The 18,712-nt window shown below is 35.3% G+C and overlaps 1 protein-coding gene across 3 annotated transcripts in view; it reads right to left on the bottom strand.

Moving 5' to 3' along the window:
- Window positions 1-18,712, bottom strand: part of Ipo9 (Importin 9) — a 210,007-nt gene that overhangs the window by 100,398 nt on the left and 90,897 nt on the right. For all 3 annotated transcript variants that reach the window (XM_085819244.1, XM_085819245.1, XM_085819246.1), the window contains exons 13-14: window positions 17,837-17,915; window positions 1,989-2,069 (exon numbers count right to left, since the gene is read on the bottom strand). In XM_085819244.1, the coding sequence (XP_085675370.1) occupies window positions 1,989-2,069; window positions 17,837-17,915 (160 nt within the window). The remainder of the gene's footprint in view (window positions 1-1,988; window positions 2,070-17,836; window positions 17,916-18,712) is intronic.

The following is an 18,712-nucleotide window of genomic DNA, read 5'->3' as shown; positions in this document are numbered from 1 at the left end:
CGAAACAACTCATGTTGTCCTTGTGTTTTTGTGTACGCACATGTTTGAGAACATCTGCCCTTCCACCAAGCGAAATCGAAAAATCGCAATGACGGATAGTACACATCGCAAATTTATTACATTTCCTTGAAGAAATAATGGAAGGAAAGTCAACTGTGTACGATTTTTGAAACGTGCACGAGTATTTCACCTTTCTCGCAGACATATCAAAAGACAATAATTTCTAAAACTATTTCCTAAAGGCACGTGTACTCACACAACTCAGGACGAGATGAATGAAATAGCGAAAGAACATCCAAAGAACGGCCAATGGCCTTGAGCTTGCTTTGTGCTCATTGGCTAATATATGCCAGATGACACGCAGTGGAGCTCGATGCCCATTGGACAACTGGAAGAACGACGTTGCTGGATACGTATGCTGTCAATCACAAAGCAGAAATTCTCATCTGATTCGCAAGGTTTCATTTTAGATATAATCTAGAGAAAATTCAGTTGCTTTCAGACGTCCAAAATCACTTTTTTTTTTGTTCATATAACGAAGTATTAAGCCAAGTTCCATAAAAATCGTGAGAAATATTAAGAATAAGAAAAAGTCGGGAGAAATATATTGTAAATCGGGTTGGCGGGAGAGCGGTCGAAAATCGGGAGTCTCCCGCCTAAATCGGGAGAGTTGGCAACTCTGTATTTAAAAAGAACTTAAAACATAAAGGCATGTTCTTATGCTAAAAAAATCAATTACAGTTCGTGGTGATGTAATTAAACAAGATGAATCAAATTCAAACTAAAAATATGGACTAGCGATCAAAGACTATACAATTTCCTTTCATTTTAACCTGGCTCAGTAACTCTATCGTCATAACAAATTCAAATGTCGGCAGCGGTAATGTAAAGATGAATAATTACAAGTTATCAGAGCTGGAAGGAACTAATGCAGGGAGCAAGTGGAGGTCAGAAACACATTCTTGTCTTACACTCCAAAAACCTCAGTTTAAAAACTGGCTAAGTGATTTGCATTCGGTGAGAAAATGGAAATTATAGTGAAATTGTAAACTGAGTAATTTACATAATAATATCTGTACAAATCTTTGAAGAATAATTTCTCTTTCTCTTAATGTATTCAGTTTTTTTCTTCCATGTTTCCTTTTCATTTTAGAATTTGTGGATTTAATTAAAAATTTTTATTATTCTAAAAACACTAAATGCATTTAGAATGTATAGAGAAAGCTGCTAATTTTATTTCTTTAGTAACATTAACATTCAGAAGAAATATGAAATATATATGGTAAGGTCCGGTATAGAGCTGGTGTGGCAGAATTTTTAGAATTTAGTGACACATCGAGCAACAAAATCTAGAAATGTCAAAACTTTTAGAATTTAGAACAGGCATTGGAAGCAGAATTTAGGATCCACAGAGATTGCATCATGTGGGAAAATGTTTAGCACCATCCCTATGTATACTACCTGCCCTGGGTATGATGCATTAAGACATATTAGATGAATAATTTAAATTGTTAGTTTTCAACTTCTTTATTGATAAAAAATTCTTTTCTATAACGCCTGTCCATATGATAAGATTAGATGCATTTTTGATATTTTCCAAGCTTGTGTCTAGTGGAAAGTAGAAAAAATAAAGGGAAGATAAAAATGTTAAGAAAAAGATTCCAGTATATAATAGTAAACATTCAACTATTATGTTTTCATTGCTCTTCCAGATGTTCTCCAAAAAGTAAGAAATTATGTATTAATACCATGGACACATTTGTCATAGTTTTCTGAAATCTTCCAGAATCGTGGGAATCTATAAAACTGCCTTCAGATCTTACATTACAGATACAACATTAAAAAAGAAAAGTAAATCAACTACATTAAAAAAATAAACAGTAAGAGAGAACCTTCATTTTAAATGAAAATAAAGGTACCTGAAAATTATTTTTTCCCGTGTGAAAATGAAATTTTTATTTATGCAAAATATTGTTTTTGTTACTTACCCCCATACAGCTCTGACTGCACATATTCGAACACTAGGCGGATGGGATGGCTGCAGACCTGCAACTGTGACTTGTAAAAACCTTTGGAGTAAAAACTGATATTTAGATACTTACTTTTTAAATTTTTTTTATGTTTACACTTCAAACTCACACAAATTATTGCATAATAATCACATTCAAAGCAAATGGAGTATAATACTCAATAAAGCAAAATAATAATAATAAAAAAATTAATTCTTCCAAAATTCCCTTTTAAATAATTACTTGCTAAAATCCTTACACAGGAATGTAATACATAAAATAGGTTAATGCTGAGAAGAGAAGATATTAAAGAGATGTAAAGTTAATGCTAAATACCTTTCATGCTTTAAAAGTATTTTTAAATTCAGAACAGCAGAAATATTCTGCAAAGACTAACTATTATACACAGCTTCATTAGTAACATTTACATCAGAAAGAATCTTTAGCAAAATGTTTTGAGAAAAACAGTACGCTTGATGAGTAACATATATGGTCGAAAAACAGTTGTTGCAAGTAAAGTTGGAACTCCATGGTTAGATACTGAATTTCAGACTGCCAAACTTTTGAATATTTCACATAATACTAAGCAACAGCATATCTTTACTAAATAAAAACTGGAAGGAGTAAAATGGTCACATTTTCATCAACACAAACAGCAATTTTGGAATAAGCTAATGTGCTGTGATAAAGTCACATGGTTAACTCTTATCTGGTTTCTCCCCTCCAAGTTCACCCCAATAGTTCCTAGGATAGAAAATCTTTCACTGAAGTTGGAATGTAGTTGCCTTTTGTTGCCTGCTGCAGAACCCCCCCCTAATTCAGTGGAGAATTAGCGATACCATGAGAGGACAATCAAGGTTTTGGAGCGAGAAGTGGAGTTTTCAGGAGAGCATCAGGTGCTCGGACTTTCCCGCTGGAACTATGGGAATTGCCCAGACAAACTATGACCATTTCAGGTGTGCTGTTGACCTACCACATTCCCATTGTAACAATTTTAATGAGTGCTATCAGAGTCCCAGATTGTTACTAACCACATCTATTAAACTTATGTTTTTCATTAAAATTCATGTTGTTCTTTATACAGTATAACTATTATACCTATAATTAGCTCACAATCAAACTTAGACAGTTGTTGGCTTGAGTTCCATCTTCTTACATAAGGCACATTTAGATCTCTACATAAACAAATGACGAGGAAACCTGATTATCATGATATGTTTATGATATGCACATCCTATATAACTAATCATCTGCATGTCTAACTGCGTTATAGATATCATGCAAATTAAAAGTCTGGCAAATATTTTTCTTTTATGATACTGCAATTTTCATGGTGAGGAAAAGCTGAATAAATTGTCATGAGGATATAATAATGCAGAAAGGATAAATAATCAACTATGGTAACAAAGACTTGCTTTTTTCATGTAAAATTTATTATCTTTTAGCTAAGAAGAGAAAATATAAAAAGGGGAAGAAAAAAAATTCCACAAATTTCAGCTGTCACAACAGCAAATGTTATAAATACAGCAGCTACACTAAATGAAGATTCCCCCCCCTCACAGAAATATATTATTTACATGTTCCGATTTTCAGTCCTCTTATTACAACAAAGATCGGATTTTTAAAAGAAACTTTACATTACTGAGTAACTTATTTTAAACATTTTTTAAGCATCTTTATGCATGTATAATAAAAGTTTATGGAATCATTTAAAATTTATGATGTCATAATAAAAATCAACTAAACATATAAGGGTCACCTAAATGAAACATAGAACAAAATAAAGATAATTATGCGAGTTTTATGACAGTATGTATATGCAGGGTTATGGAGTCGGAGTCATGGAGTTGGAATCGGAGTCAGGCAGATTTTGGAGTAAAAGGAGTCGGAGCTGTAGTCGTTAAAAACAGGTCGACTCCGACTCCAGTTTTCTTTGGACAGTTTGAATCTGAAATGAAATTAAAATGAATTGAAAAAATTAATGACCTGAGTTATTACTTTAATTTATGAATTGTATACATTAATAAATAGTTATTTTCTATTTTATTGACCTATTAATAAATAAATATAAGGGAGGAGGATGGATGTGATATTTGCCACTAGTGATTAAACTGATTCATTTAGTTACAAATCTCACTGGTAAATTTCGGTAAGCAGCAATAGCAGCAAGAACTCCTAAAATTGATGCCATTCTTAGGAAGCAAGCAGGATAAGGAGCAATTATTGATCAAGCAATGCGATAAGGAAGTACATATTTGATGATAAAGAGGTTTTTAGTATTAAGAACTTTTTTAGGAGATGTATATAACACTAATGTTTCACTAACAGAAAGACTGTGAAATGATCTTGCAGAACTGGAAACTCTTCTTTCTATACTGTATATAGCCACAAAAAAGCTGCAATCTGAAGAACTGACAGGAAGTTGAGAATGGGATGTTTGTTCTTTTTGAAATGGAAGGTTTATTGCAGAAGGAATCATTTCTTTAATGAAAAAAAGAGAAACTTTGAGATCTATAGACAATGAGATCTTGCTGGGTTCAATATATAGACATCCAAAACACCGAATTTTCTCGGATGACAAACGAATTAAAAAGGCAAAGAAAGTCATCTATGAACTTTCATTAAGAATGAAATTATTCTTAAATTTGAATCAGGACAGTCAAGCTGCAGACATTACAATTGAGTCTCTATCATCCTTTTCCATTGATGAATTACATTTTGAGATAATATTGAAAAGGCTAAGGCAAAGTGAATGAAAATAAAAAACAAGAGCCTTTAGATATAAAAATGAAAAAATACAAACAAGATTTCTACATGGCCTTTGGAAGAAATAGAGAAATATGATTGTGCTTGCAAGACACCTCTTTTAGAACTTATAAAAATCTATCCTAAGAAGTAGCCCTAATAGTAACAGCTCTTCCTTCTACTCAAGTTAGTGTGGAAAGCCTCTTTTTCAGCTCTGAAGTTTATCAAATCGGATCTATGGCCCTCCAACAAAGAAAATCTTGCCGAAGCTATACTGTTTCTTAGAAATAACTAATGCTAGTTTTTCCATTTCATAATAACTGCTAATTTATATAAATAATTTGCTATGGCATCAATTTTTTTCTGTAATATCTATTACTTCTTTTATATTAAAAAAATAAGCTGTAACTCATGTGCATGTGTTTACATATATAGAGAGGGAGTCAGAATCATTAAAATTCCAGCAGTCGGAGTCGGTCATTTTCCCTGACGACTCCACAGCCCTGAGTATATGCATAAAGTATATGTATGTATTTATATGGAAAGTGTATAAATACATACAAACTTTTGGAAAAAAATGAACACCAATGACTAAGCTACAAGTAAAGCAGCAAGAAATAACTCTATTTAACAACAAAACGTAAGTTTCATTTACTACATTACAGGTTCAAAAAGATTACTGTTTACATAGTGCTCACTATAAACACCACTGTCAGTCTGCACTAATTAAATATAATAGCTAAATAAGAAAAGTTGTATGGCTTACCAACTGCCAATATTCTTTCACTTTAACTGAATTCAAAGAAGCTATCAATTTTTTACATTAAAGTCTATTTAATTAAAAATAAAAATTAAATAAATAAAAACTAATAACTTAAATTAAGTACGGATTCTTTGCAATTAATAATTTCATAACTCTTAGAAGATTTAACTTCATGACCACATGCAGTTTTGGGAAAGTCTCACAAATTTCTTTTACCATTTGGTTTTAATCATTCTGAACTGAGTTTTTGGTTGATCCAACAAACTCTTGATGTCCAACAATTTCCAAATAGCAGTATGCCTGATGATGTCTTGATACGTGCTAAATTTAATATTAAACCCTGGGTTGATCATTAAATGTTGTATGTAAATAAAGTGTGCAATTTGTTTGAGAAAATTACTTATCTCTGAATAAATATATTAAAGGGACGTTCTTTTGTTTTAGAAAAATTATTTAAAAAAAAACTAATGTGGGCACCACATGACTTCCTTGTATGGCTTATTAAATTATACACATTTTTTGCTGCATTTCATTTAAACTTATTTCTTCGAATTGCATTAGAGATATACGTCAGTTCTTACTTTGCAGCAAAGCAAAAATACATAAAAACTCAAAAAAACTTCATTAAAAATTGTAAAATACAGAAAAACTTAAAACACCAAATACAGTTAAAACAGCTAAAATCACTTTTTTCACTGTTAAAATTAGAGTTTATATGCAAAAACAAGCAATTCGGCCAGTGGGAAAGAAAGCAGATTTTTCGGTGTACAAAGCGGACTAAAAGTTTCCACTCGGCAAAAAGACATTGAAGGTGCAGAAACTGAATTCACTATTTTACAGTTTCAAATCTTAAAAAAATCTGATGTGTACACCACATGACTTCCTTGTACGGAACATTAAATTATACGCATTTTTTCTTGCATTTCATTTAAACTTATTGGATTGAATTAAATCTACTTCGCCGACAGCGCATAAACCACAACAGAATAAATGCATTCTTTAAAATTCACTCTATTTGTTTACCTTAGCAACACTCTGGTGCTAGATTCACTAAACAGTATTATATTTCGTTCATATTATAACTCAGAATGCACAAAATTTATATCATTTAAAGAACAGATTTAAAGATCTAATCGTTGCCGCATGTTCTGTTCAAATACTATAATAAAGCTAGAATGATGTATAAAAGAAATTAAGCAAACAAAACAAAAAAGAAACAGTTTTTCAAAGACGATTGAGTATTTCTCATTCAATTAATTCAATTCTCATTTCACGAGAAGGCAAAAATACATAAAAACTCAAAATATCTATATTAAAAATAACGAAGTAAATCTTAAACACATATTTAGTCAAAAAAATTCCAGAAAGGATTAAGCATGATTTAATTGGCAATAATAAATGAAGGCGTTATCTTTGTTGTTGCGAAGCTAAGTTTCTCTAGATTGGCAACAAATCCACTAGTCTCCTGTTTCAAATGTAAACAAGCAATGGCCGCCATCAAAAAATTATAAGGCTTAGCGGCACTTAAACAACTTTAAAATTAATTCAGAAGTCAAACAACAAAAATCAGTGTTATATTTACAAACTTTTCACAGGACTAGTTTCGATGGTTTTACCGAACCACCATCCTCAGCTGTAAAACTGCAAATGAACAAGATAGGAAATAATTATTAGATAAGATAAGAAAGCCTGGACAAGAATAAGCAAGTGGTGCCATCTGTTGGTAAAACCAGAACTAAAACATAATTTCTTTAAAGGCCGAGGGCAAATTTGGATTGGAATTAGGATCGTTAACTAGAACAGAAAGATTTTTATGAATGTGAAATGCCTCTAGAAAATCCAGTTCTCCAACGGAAGATGTTTTTTGAATAATTTTGGCAGCAGAAAAATTGAAAGTGTGATTTTCGGACCAACAATGTTGAGGAACAGAAGACTTCTGTGTTTCCTTTTTTCTAGAAGTCTTCTGTTTGTTGATAATTCTAAAAATTTTGATAATTCTAAAAATATTGCATACAGATTTACTAAAGGCATAAAAACCTTAACCGGAAGATAAAAACAACATAATTCAATCATTTTTAAAGCAAAAAATGTACAATTTACAAGCATATAAGAGTAAAGAAACTGAGATCACTGAGCCGGGTAACAGAGTGGATATATATATAAATATATTTATATACGTTTGGTGCAGCCGATTGCAACAAAATACGAGGTGCACATCTACATGTTATAGCAGTCGTATATACAAAATTTCAACGTTCTGAGGTTACTCGATTTTGAGTTATGCGAAATACGTACGTACATACGTTTGTACAGACGCCACGAAAAATTCTCTTCAGAATTCATTTTAAAGCAGTTTTATAATTTTTTTTGAGGAAACAAGTCTTTTATTCTGTCCTTACGTACAGATATCACGCAAAAACATCGTTAAATTGCATTCGATTGCGGTCAAAATGGATATTTTCGTTGAAACATGCTGCCTGAAACTTTTCGCGATTACAATACTTCCGTTTTTACTTCGTACAAGGAAGTAAAAATGGAGCTTCGTCAGGCTTAACTCAACGCTTAAAGTTTAAAATTGTTGATAATTCTACAAGTATTGCATGCAGATTAATCAAAGACATAAAAACTTTAACCAGAACATAAAAATTACATAATTCAATCATTTTTAAAGCAAAAAAAAAAAAAAAAAAAAAAAGCATAATTCACCAAAATAAAATAAAAGAACAAAAAAATTAAGCTCTCTGAGCCAGGTAACAGAGTGGGAATATACACTAACCGACACTAAAAATGCAACACCAAGAAGGAATTGCAAGGAAGTGATGAAGCTCAGCAAACAGAGAGAGACAGCAATGAACAATAAGTTATCTTTATTTCGAAATGGTATGAATAATACAGAACGAGAACAGTGTCAGCACAGTAGGTTGCAGGACCACCTAGGATGGTGATACATGAAGCAACAGATCTAGGTACAGAGTCAATGAGACTACAGATGGTGTTCTGAGGAATGGCTCCTCCATTCCCTGTCAACCATTTGCCACAGTTTATCTTCTGAACACAGCAATGGCAGAATCTGCAAATTGCATCCATTCACATCCCAAATATGTTCGATTGATGAGAGATCAGGAGAGAATGGTAGCCAGGGAATCATCTGTACACCTTGCAGAGCACGTTGGTTGATAACAGCAGTGTGTGATCAGGTGCTATCCTGCTGATAAAGGGCATTGAGCACACATTGAATATAAGGAAGTATCACCAGTCACAACATATCATCCACAAATTGTTAGGCCGTCATAGTGCCCTGAATACAAACTAGAGGTAATCTGCTACCATATGCAATTGTACCCCAAACTATGATGCCATGTTATTGCACAATGAGGCATTTCACAGTTGCTGCCAGATTGAACACGGCTCCACATCGAAGCCACACTCATATGCAGCGACTATCATTGGAGAAACAGAACCCTGATTAATCTGAGAACATTACCATGTGCTCGAGCCCATTGTTCAGATCGCTCGAGCCTGGCACCATTGCAGACACTGGTGTCTATGATGTCGAGTCAATGGCAGTCTTCTTAACAGACGCACGAGTGCAGGCCACTAATTGACAGCAAATGGTTCTGGTCGGTTTGGGGACATCCTGGGTGTCTTGAACATGCTGCAGAATGGAGGTAGAAATCACTTGCAAGTGCACCGCTACTTATCAGCAGATCCATCAATCTATGCGTGTTTACATCACTGGCTGCATTGGCACCTCTCGAATTTGCAAAATTTTCTTGTTCCAACCATTGTTGCCACAGCTAGAGCACTGTAGACGATTCCAGATGTGTGTCAGCTAAGATTTGCCATATAGACCATCCTGTCTTTCTCAGTCCGATCACCATGCCCCTCGTAAAATCTTTTGAACTGCCTCCATTGATGATGTCCTGGCATTCTCTGCTATTATACACGTCCTCTGAGACAAGAACAAATTTTCTACAACGATTTCCCCAGAAGAAATAATGGCACAAAAATTGAACATTCCGCAGGTTTTTTACCTTCAACATGTGCTAGAGAGATGCACATTTTACATCATTCGCAAAATTCGGTGACGTGCGTCTACCCTGAGAATTTGCCTAATTTTCAGGCCACTCATTCTTGGTGTTGCATTTTCAATGTCGGGTAGTGTATAAAATATATATATATATATATAGTGCTACCGATTGCAACGAAAAAGGGAGGTGCATAACTACATGCTATAGCCATCCCATATACAAAATTTCATTGTTCTACAGCTACTTGCTCTTCAGTTATGCGAGATAATACATATACATGTACGTACACGCGTAAAGAAAAAATCTGTAGTGAATCTACTTTAAAATCCTTTTTTGCAAAAACAGTCCTTTATTCTGTCTGTACATGTAGCTGTCATGCAAAAACATCATTCAGATGGTTTCGAGAGTGGTTGAAATAAAAATTTTCGTTTAAATATGATACCCAAAATTTTTCAGGATTACAATACTTTCTTTACTTTATACAAGGAAGTAAAAAAACTGAGCTCACGAAGCCAGGTAACAGAGTGGGTGCATACATATATATGTAAGAAAAATAAAGAATAGGTAAAAGATTAAATTAGCAGCGTAAAAATTAATTTCCCTTCTCTATTCTAAAAATAGTAACTTTGTAATTTGTACTGCATCATTTCGAAACTAATCTATGTCATATGATTCTTACGTTATTCTGATGATGTAAATGGAACTAAAACTGCCAATAGCAATTTCAAGTAACTGCCTTTGCGTCCCTGGGGCACTAATGGAAACCAGACACACTGTTTAGCTCACGAGGATAGCCCTACTGATGGAAATGTTTGTTTAGAAGTATTGCTAGGCTTTACATTTTACTAAAATCAGAAATTGCAAATTAAAGATAATAATGGTGAAACCATTTCTGAAAATGTTACTCCTATTATTTATGGTGTTAAAATATAATTTATCAATATGGAAATTATTATCATAAATATTTATTTGCGTTAAATTTAATTATAAGTAATGATTATTTAAAATTTTTTATTTGCGATACTCTGTGATAACAAGAACTTTCCCTGAAGAATTACAATTTTGTGAACACTCAAACAAAAAGACTTTTGGACTAAAATGCTGAAAACCTCAAAAGGACTTTAAAAATTAAATTTATTTTTAAAAATTGATATTTACAAATTATACTTTATGGTTATTTAATTAATTATGTTGATCAAAATTTTATGATTTATGTTTTTCTTCATTTGCTAGTGTTTTGACGCATTTTCTTTAAAAAGGCTTCTCTGTCGCTATGCCTTTTTCTCCTTAAAGGGGGGATATCTATGATTCTTACGCAATTCTGATGATGTAAATAGAATTAAAAGTCAAACAGACAATACAATTTTACTGCAGTACTAACTATCCAATCAAATTGCATTGAAAACCAAAACTAACTCAGTCTAACTTCAGATTTCACCCTGAACGTAACACACTTGCTTTCTATGCTTCGGCCTAGCTGTACTGCAGTCTGTCTAAAATTTATCTAAAATGTAAACTTTTTGGAACAGGAAAAATTAATGTGCCAAATTGATTGCAGCCCCAATATGCTTACTGAAATAAAAGTTGAATTAAATATAGCTTGACTGCGAAATTTCTTATTTATTGTGGATTGGTGTTTCAGCATTCTACGACATCAAAATTCTCACTGTTCATTACGGATTCAATCGCCTGCATTCTACTGCAGAATCTATTATATATATATCTATATTAACATACCTCGGGTGTGGCAAATGCAGCCAAAAAAGGAAGTGCACAACTACATGTTATAGCAGTCCCATGTACAAAATTTCACCATTCTGAAGCTACTAGAGTTTTTGAATTATGCATGTATAGATGTCACAAAAATTCTTCTGAACCCATTTTGGGAAAAGAGTCCTTTATTCTGTATGTATGTACAGATGTCAAGCCAAAACATCATTTTGAGAGCAATCAAAATGGATGTTTACGTTGAAATATGATATTCAGAATTTTTCACTGTTACAATACTTCCTTTATTTAGTACAAGGAAGGGGGGTAATGTTACCCGCGTCCGTGATTATCCTTAAGTCACACGTGCCCCCTGGGTGGTGCTAAATGGGTAACTGTCACAAAGTCCTGTGGCATACTGGGGTTCAGTGGGATGAGGTTCGGTCTGATGATGAGTAATCTTATGACGACCCAACGGACCGCTCTTCCCTGGGAAAACCAGCGATTGTGGGGAGGATTTGAAATTCCGAGGACCTTTGATCTGGAGAGGAGGGGTCTTGGAGGAAGCAGCCATGTAGAGGATACAGGAGAAAAGCTGAGTTTTGCGTCTCAGGCCGCCAGATAGTACAGGAGCCCGGGGCAGCCTAACCAGCATGTCCTGGCTGCTCTATCAGCTGGTGTATAATCTCGCCTGCCTTGTAGTTCCAGGTGGTGCCTGGGTGGGGTCCTGCATGGCAGAGCGGGGGGCTCTTCCGAGGTCACTACTGGCTGCTGAATCTGGGGCTAGCCCCTCCAAACTGGCTCTTAGAAAATCGGAAGGAATTTTTCTCCCCCTTCCTTCAATCTTATACCAAAATGGATGCTTGTAATACAAAATTAGATAAAAACGCATCTTCTGAAATCCCCACTATAACCACTGTAATTCCTTCTGAGGGAGTGAATGTACCCTCGGGTGCGGACGCTCTTCTCTTTAGGACTACAGAAACCAGAACCGCTGGTGAAAGGGTGAATGTGCCTTCGGACACGGACGCCTTGAACCCAGTGGGGATGGATACTGACTCCTCTGTCAGAAGTACTGTGCCAGATGCGCAAGCAGATGACCAGTCACCAATGATGGAGGTTGTAAATAAAAAAAGAGAAAAAAGGCAACGCCAGAAAGAGCGGAAACGACTGGAGAGGGCCATGGAAGGAATCTCGATCTCTGGGGAGAAGGGAGCGAAAGAGAAAACAGATAAAGCTGGGACCTCTGGAGCAACCTCCAAACTGGTGAGGAAGAACCATCCAAGCAATGAAAAGTCTCGTAAGAGAGAACGCATTGCTGGTGACACCCCGGAAATGGCCCTCAAGAAACGACGGCTATATAGTCAAGCTGCAAGAAAGGCAATCACTCTGCGAATCGTCTGCAAGGATGATTCCAGAGACATAACATCGGTGGATTCAGATTTCATCACCTCTATAATTGATGATCGAATTATAGATGGCTCTATCACCACCTGCAGGGTCCACAAGACAGTCCTGCAGCCGAATGGCCTCAACATTGCATGTGAGGACCAGGAGACTGTGGACGTCCTGAAGACTTTAATTAATGATCTACCCGGCCCTGAAGAAAACCATACAGGTTATCATGCCATGGCTCCCGGAGACAGACCCCCCATGAAGAGGTTTTTCGCTTGGTTTCCTGGAAACAGGTCACCAAAAGATAACATCAAGCTCCTTGATGCCTGCAACAAGGGCCTTGATGTTAAGAAGATCGCCATCAAGGCAGTTATCCCTGGAGACGGAGGTAATACCTTGGTGCTGGGAGTAGAACATGAACTTATGGATTATCTGGAGGCCCAGAATTTCAAACTTTTTTGTGGTGCCCGTGGCTGTGTACAGTTGAAGGAACCAAGGCAACAGGAGAAATCAATTCCTTCGCCCAGGGATCCTCCAAAGAAACAGTTGACGGAAGAAAGGGAGACCGAAAAGGAGTCGGAACCAGAGCTTTCTTTGGAGGCTCTGGAGAAGACACCTGAATAGGTCTCCCTTGTCACTACTTCCTTTGAAGTAGTATGCTAAGGATGCGGCTTTTAACTAAGTCTCTCCTAAAATCCTTCAGGGTAAGTTCTTTTCTTTCATTTAACCTGTTTTAATGGTTAAGGTTAGTCAGTTAAACTTGCAACATAGCAGAGCAGCTTCATATAATTTAGCTGCTCAATTAGGTAAGCAAGACACTTTTGTTGCATTAATTCAAGAACCTTGGGTGTACAAGGGTAAAATCCTTGGTAGGCCCATGAACGCGCACTTCTTTTCGACAAAGGGACCTGATAAAACTAACCTGATGAACTAGCATTTACATTTCTAAAAATATAAAGGCTATGAAATTATCCCAATTTACATCAGAGGACTTAACTGCTATTGTAATTAAGGACATAAACAGTTCACTGAGAGGAAACATTTGTTTTTGCTCAGTTTACATGGCTTATGACCTTAACATTCTGCAAGAATTTATAGATCTTGTGAGCTTCTGTGAAATAAACAATATTCCTATGGTTATTGGTGGTGATGCTAACGCTCACCACCTGTCATGGGGCAGTTCTGATACTAATCCTAGAGGAGAAAAACTCATGGAATTTATAATGAATACCAACCTAACTTGGGTAAATAGGGGAAATCGCCCCAACTTTGTTAACAGAAGAAGAGAAGAAGTCATTGACCTCACATTAACTTCATCTGATATTTATAACCTTATTGAGAATTGGCATGTAAGTGACAATCTCTCACTTTCTGACCATCGCCTTATACAATTTTGTATTAGAGATGAAATTCCAGTTGAATATTTCAGAAACATTAAAAACACAAATTGGGACCTTTATAAGGATTTCCTGGTTTCTAATGTTATTAACCTTCAGGTTTTAGACAATAATTGTACAGTCGAGGAGCTTGATATTCAAGCAAACAACTTGACAAATATCATTATTGAATCTTATCATGCATCATGCCCTCTCAAACGAAGGAAGAGAGAGTTTGGTGGACCAAGAAGCTTGAAAGCCTCCGCCTAGAGGTTCGGAGAGCGCACAGGAAAGCTGTCAGAAATAAATCTGAAGTTAACTGGTCTAACTTCAAAATTCTACAAAGGAAATTTAAAAGTGAAATCAGGAAAACTAAATACAACTCATGGAGATCGTTCTGCACAGATATTCTGTCCTACCATGAGACTGCCAGAGTACATAAGATTCTTAAAAGATCTCAGGAGTCTCAACTCTCATCGGTTATGCGACCTGATGGCAGTTATACTATAAACCCTTTGGATACACTTTCGACCATGTTGAATTTTCATCTGGGGGACAGAAGTGTCACCTCTGACCCCCAGGAAAATCCATTGGAACTACTTCATAATCCATTAGATCTGGATTTTGCTAAGACAATTGTGAATTTTGAAAAGGCTAAAGCGGCCCTTGATGTATTTCTTCCCTTTAAATCTCCAGGGAACGATGGCATTTACCCAATTCTGCTTCAGAAAGGCTGGGATATTTTTGGTCACATTCTCGTGGACATATTCAGGTCCAGTTTGATTTTAGGATATGTTCCTAAGGTCTGGAGAACTTCACGAGGTGTGTTTCTTCCTAAACCAGGAAAAGATACATATGAGAAACCAAACTCTTTTAGAATGATCACGCTAACATCCTTCCAGCTTAAGCTGTTGGAGCGATTGATTTTCTGGCACCTCCAGTCAGATAATAATCTGAAACATATCTTTGGCTTAGACCAACATGGTTTTAGGCCTGGCTTCTCCACTGAGTCGGCCTTACACCAACTCGTGTGGAGAATAGAAAAGACAATTATAGACGGACACTTTGCCATTGGGATTCTACTGGATATTGTAGGAGCCTTTGATAACATCGGTTTCGAGAAAATACATAAGGCCCTTACTGGAAGTCATATTCACCCTATGATAACTAGATGGGTCATCTTCATGATTAAAAACAGGAATATCTGTGTTAGTCTCGCTGACTATGAAGTAAAGAGAGATATTACTAAAGGGTGTCCGCAGGGTGGTATTCTTTCTCCGTTCCTGTGGAACCTGGTTTTCGACTCACTCTGAGTACTTCTACGGGAGGAACCTGGCATGTCACAGGCTTATGCAGATGACCTTATTGTGTTATTACAGGGTTTCGATATCGGAACCCTACATAATCAAGCTCAGCAGATCTTAAATAAAGTTTCACACTGGGGTGATACAAATGGCCTTTCTTTCTCTGCGGAAAAATCTGAGGTCATAGTTTTCACGTGGAGAAGGAAATGGAAACTGGCAGATTTATATCTGGGTCACCAGATTATTAAGCGTAAGGAATGTGTTAAATACCTAGGATGTTACCTGGATAGTAAACTTACATGGATCACCCATATAAAAGAAAAGGCACAAACTGCCACAAATGTTCTAGTACTTTGTAGGCGAATCGTTGGTAAACAATGGGGCCTTAACCCAAAATCTACTCTATGGATTTATACTGCCATTGTCCGGCCAATGCTTTCTTACGGATGCGTGGTCTGGATTAATGTTATTAACAAAAGCTCATATTTAAACATTTTACAAAAGGTGCAAAGACTTGCTTGCCTAAGCATTAGTGGGGCTTTAAATAGTACCCCTACTGCTGCATTAGAATTTTTACTGCAAATTCCACCCTTGAAATTATTCTTGAGCGGAGAAGCAATTAAAGCCATGTATAGATTGAATAAAAATGGCACATGGTGCCAAAGGACAGGTTTTGGTCATAAAAGCCACCTGAAAAGCCACATTGACATATGCCTGGACTTGGGCAATGAGATCCCTATAATCTATATGCCCAAAGATGCAATTACTAAAACAATAGTTCCAGATAAACTATTTTCAACTCATATACCAAAAAGGAATGAGATAGAATCTCTAATTGACCTAATTCCAACAGGCTCAATTGAATGTTACACAGATGGATCAAAATCCAACTTCACTGGAGCTGGAGCTATTATAAGGACCAAGGGATCTGAAGAAGATTTCATTAGATTTCATCTATACCTTGGTAAATTTACAACTGTTTTCCAAGCCGAGGTTCTGGCGATCAATATGGTCGCCAAGGAGCTCTTAGCTAAAAATACAGTTAATAAGTATATATATATTCTCTCTGACAGCCAATCAGCCATCCTTGCCCTGGCTAATCGTGTCAAGTTACAAAACTGTGTTTTGAACTGTACTCAAGATCTCAATTCTCTGGCTCAGGCCCATAATATCATTAGTTTAGTCTGGGTCCCAGGTCATTGTGATTTTGCTGGAAATGAACTAGCCGATAAAGTAGCTAAAGATGCTTCGCAACTCCCCATGTCTGGCCCAGAATCATTTTACCCAGTTTCATATCAAACGGTTAAAAAAGAAGTAAGAAGCTGGATAAAGAACAAACATGATGATATATGGTCTAAACTTCCAGACTGTGCTCATTCTAAATTGGTGCTCAGTACACTTAACTTTTCAGGTAAACTCATACACCTCAGTAGAACTAACTTACGCCAGGTAATTCAAATTGTTACTGGACATGCTTATCTAGCTAAGCATCTCCACAAATGTGGTCTTGTTGAATCTCCTCTCTGCCCAGCTTGTGGAGAAGAAGAGGAAACATCTTTTCACTTTTTGGGACGATGTCCGGTGTTCTCTGTCCCTAGAAACAAATTCCTTGGGTTTCCCTATATTACCTTTGATCAAGCCCTTTTATACAAAGGGCTCTCTGGCATAATAGGGTTTCTGATGTATACTAAACACCTACAGGTAAGGTGAATATGGAACCACAAGAAACAAGCTTTGAGACGACTTGTGAGTTCTTTTTTTTTTTTGAAAAGAAACTATGCAGGGATTTCCCTCTCATAGCTGTGTTTTGGAATATAATGATATCAAATCTTTATACACTACCTGGCCATTTGGCTTGAGAATGCACCTCTGCCCTCCTTATTTATTTATTTATTTGACTCTCCATCGCACTCTTGTTTGGTCAAGAATTGCGTTTGGTGGTTTGGGAGGGATTGAATCGGTTTTCCATCCAATAGGGAAGTTTTTACGATCCAGCCAACACCTTGAACTTAGAGATGGGATCTTTTGCTGATACTATAGATTTGGTGTCAGTTTGAGATCTTATCTATTTATTATTTACCTTTTACAGGAGTTACCATTTAAATCCCTTAACTTAAATGATCAAATGGCGGAAGAGTAATGGGCAATTTTGCCTAAACTCCTTTCCTTCTTTTCATAAGAAGGAAGCGCCCTATTGTTTATTGTTAGTACAAGGAAAGTATAAAAAAAAAACCTGATAGCACAAGATATTTGTTTTTAATGTTATATATACACCAATTATACCTTTGATATGTGAAAACGAGAAATAATATTCCTTTGATAATACTCACATCCAATGCATTTCATTAACTGAATCTTTCACGCTCCATACTACACTTTCATATAGTTATTGCAGCAGCACTGTTGCTTTAGTACTAGCTAAATCTTTATGACTACCTAAATCTATGTTTCATTTAGATAATCCATATATTTTATGAATTTCAGTAATGCATTTTGCTATACTAACCTTTTAATAAGGTCTTCATTCATAATTTCAGCATACTTACTTGTGAACCAAAGACATCTACCATACAGGAACTGGGATACTAAAGCATTGAGAAATTATAGCTATTAGGTTTATATTCACACATTTATTTAGATTCAGATTAATTAACAGATTCTAAAGCATGTGATTTCCAATCCATAATCATGCTTTCTTACATATGGAAAAACACAGATAAATAACCATTATATTAATAGTAAACAAGTTTAACTTAAGATCAAATAATACAATGAAAAACTCCTTGAATTATCCATTTAGTTTATCAGAAAATATTTTTTTCAATATTTAGCATAATCCGAATACAAAATCTTAAGCTATTCTTCAATTGATGACACAAACACACATAAATATCAATCAAAAAATTTCGTTAACAGAAAAATACGGTATTTTTTTCATCATTACATCATTACTCTCCAATAATTTTACTTCCCTGCCACTTTAAATTTCTTTCTGCCTAAATGGTAACAAAAGCAATTAATTTTTTTTAACTGAAAATTAGTTAATAATGACCAAAATAAACTAATGTTAACCCATTTATGCCAAAGGTTAAAAAATTGGAATTCTTGCATGAAATTTCTATATGTCAGGTAAAAAAATATAATAAACAATGATTTGAAGAATTTTTTTTTTAATATAATAAACAATGATTTGAAGAAATTTTTTTTATTTTAATTAGTTTACAAGTTATATAGTGTTCCAAAAATGAAACACTACGCAAAACCATTGCTATAATGTTACAATGTATAAAATCGTGGGTTTCCTCTAAAAATGTGGTTATCCCCATTATTCGGTATGGTAATTGGAAGAACACTTAACATGTAAAGGCACATTACATTTTCC

Source organism: Stegodyphus dumicola, chromosome 6 (assembly GCF_044657685.1).
Source record: "Stegodyphus dumicola isolate Sdum_Otavi_A_Nest chromosome 6, ASM4465768v1".
NCBI classification, from domain to species: Eukaryota; Metazoa; Arthropoda; class Arachnida; order Araneae; family Eresidae; genus Stegodyphus; species Stegodyphus dumicola.
The sequence above is the reverse complement of the archived record's forward strand: the minus strand, read 5'-3'. Positions and strand labels throughout refer to the sequence as shown.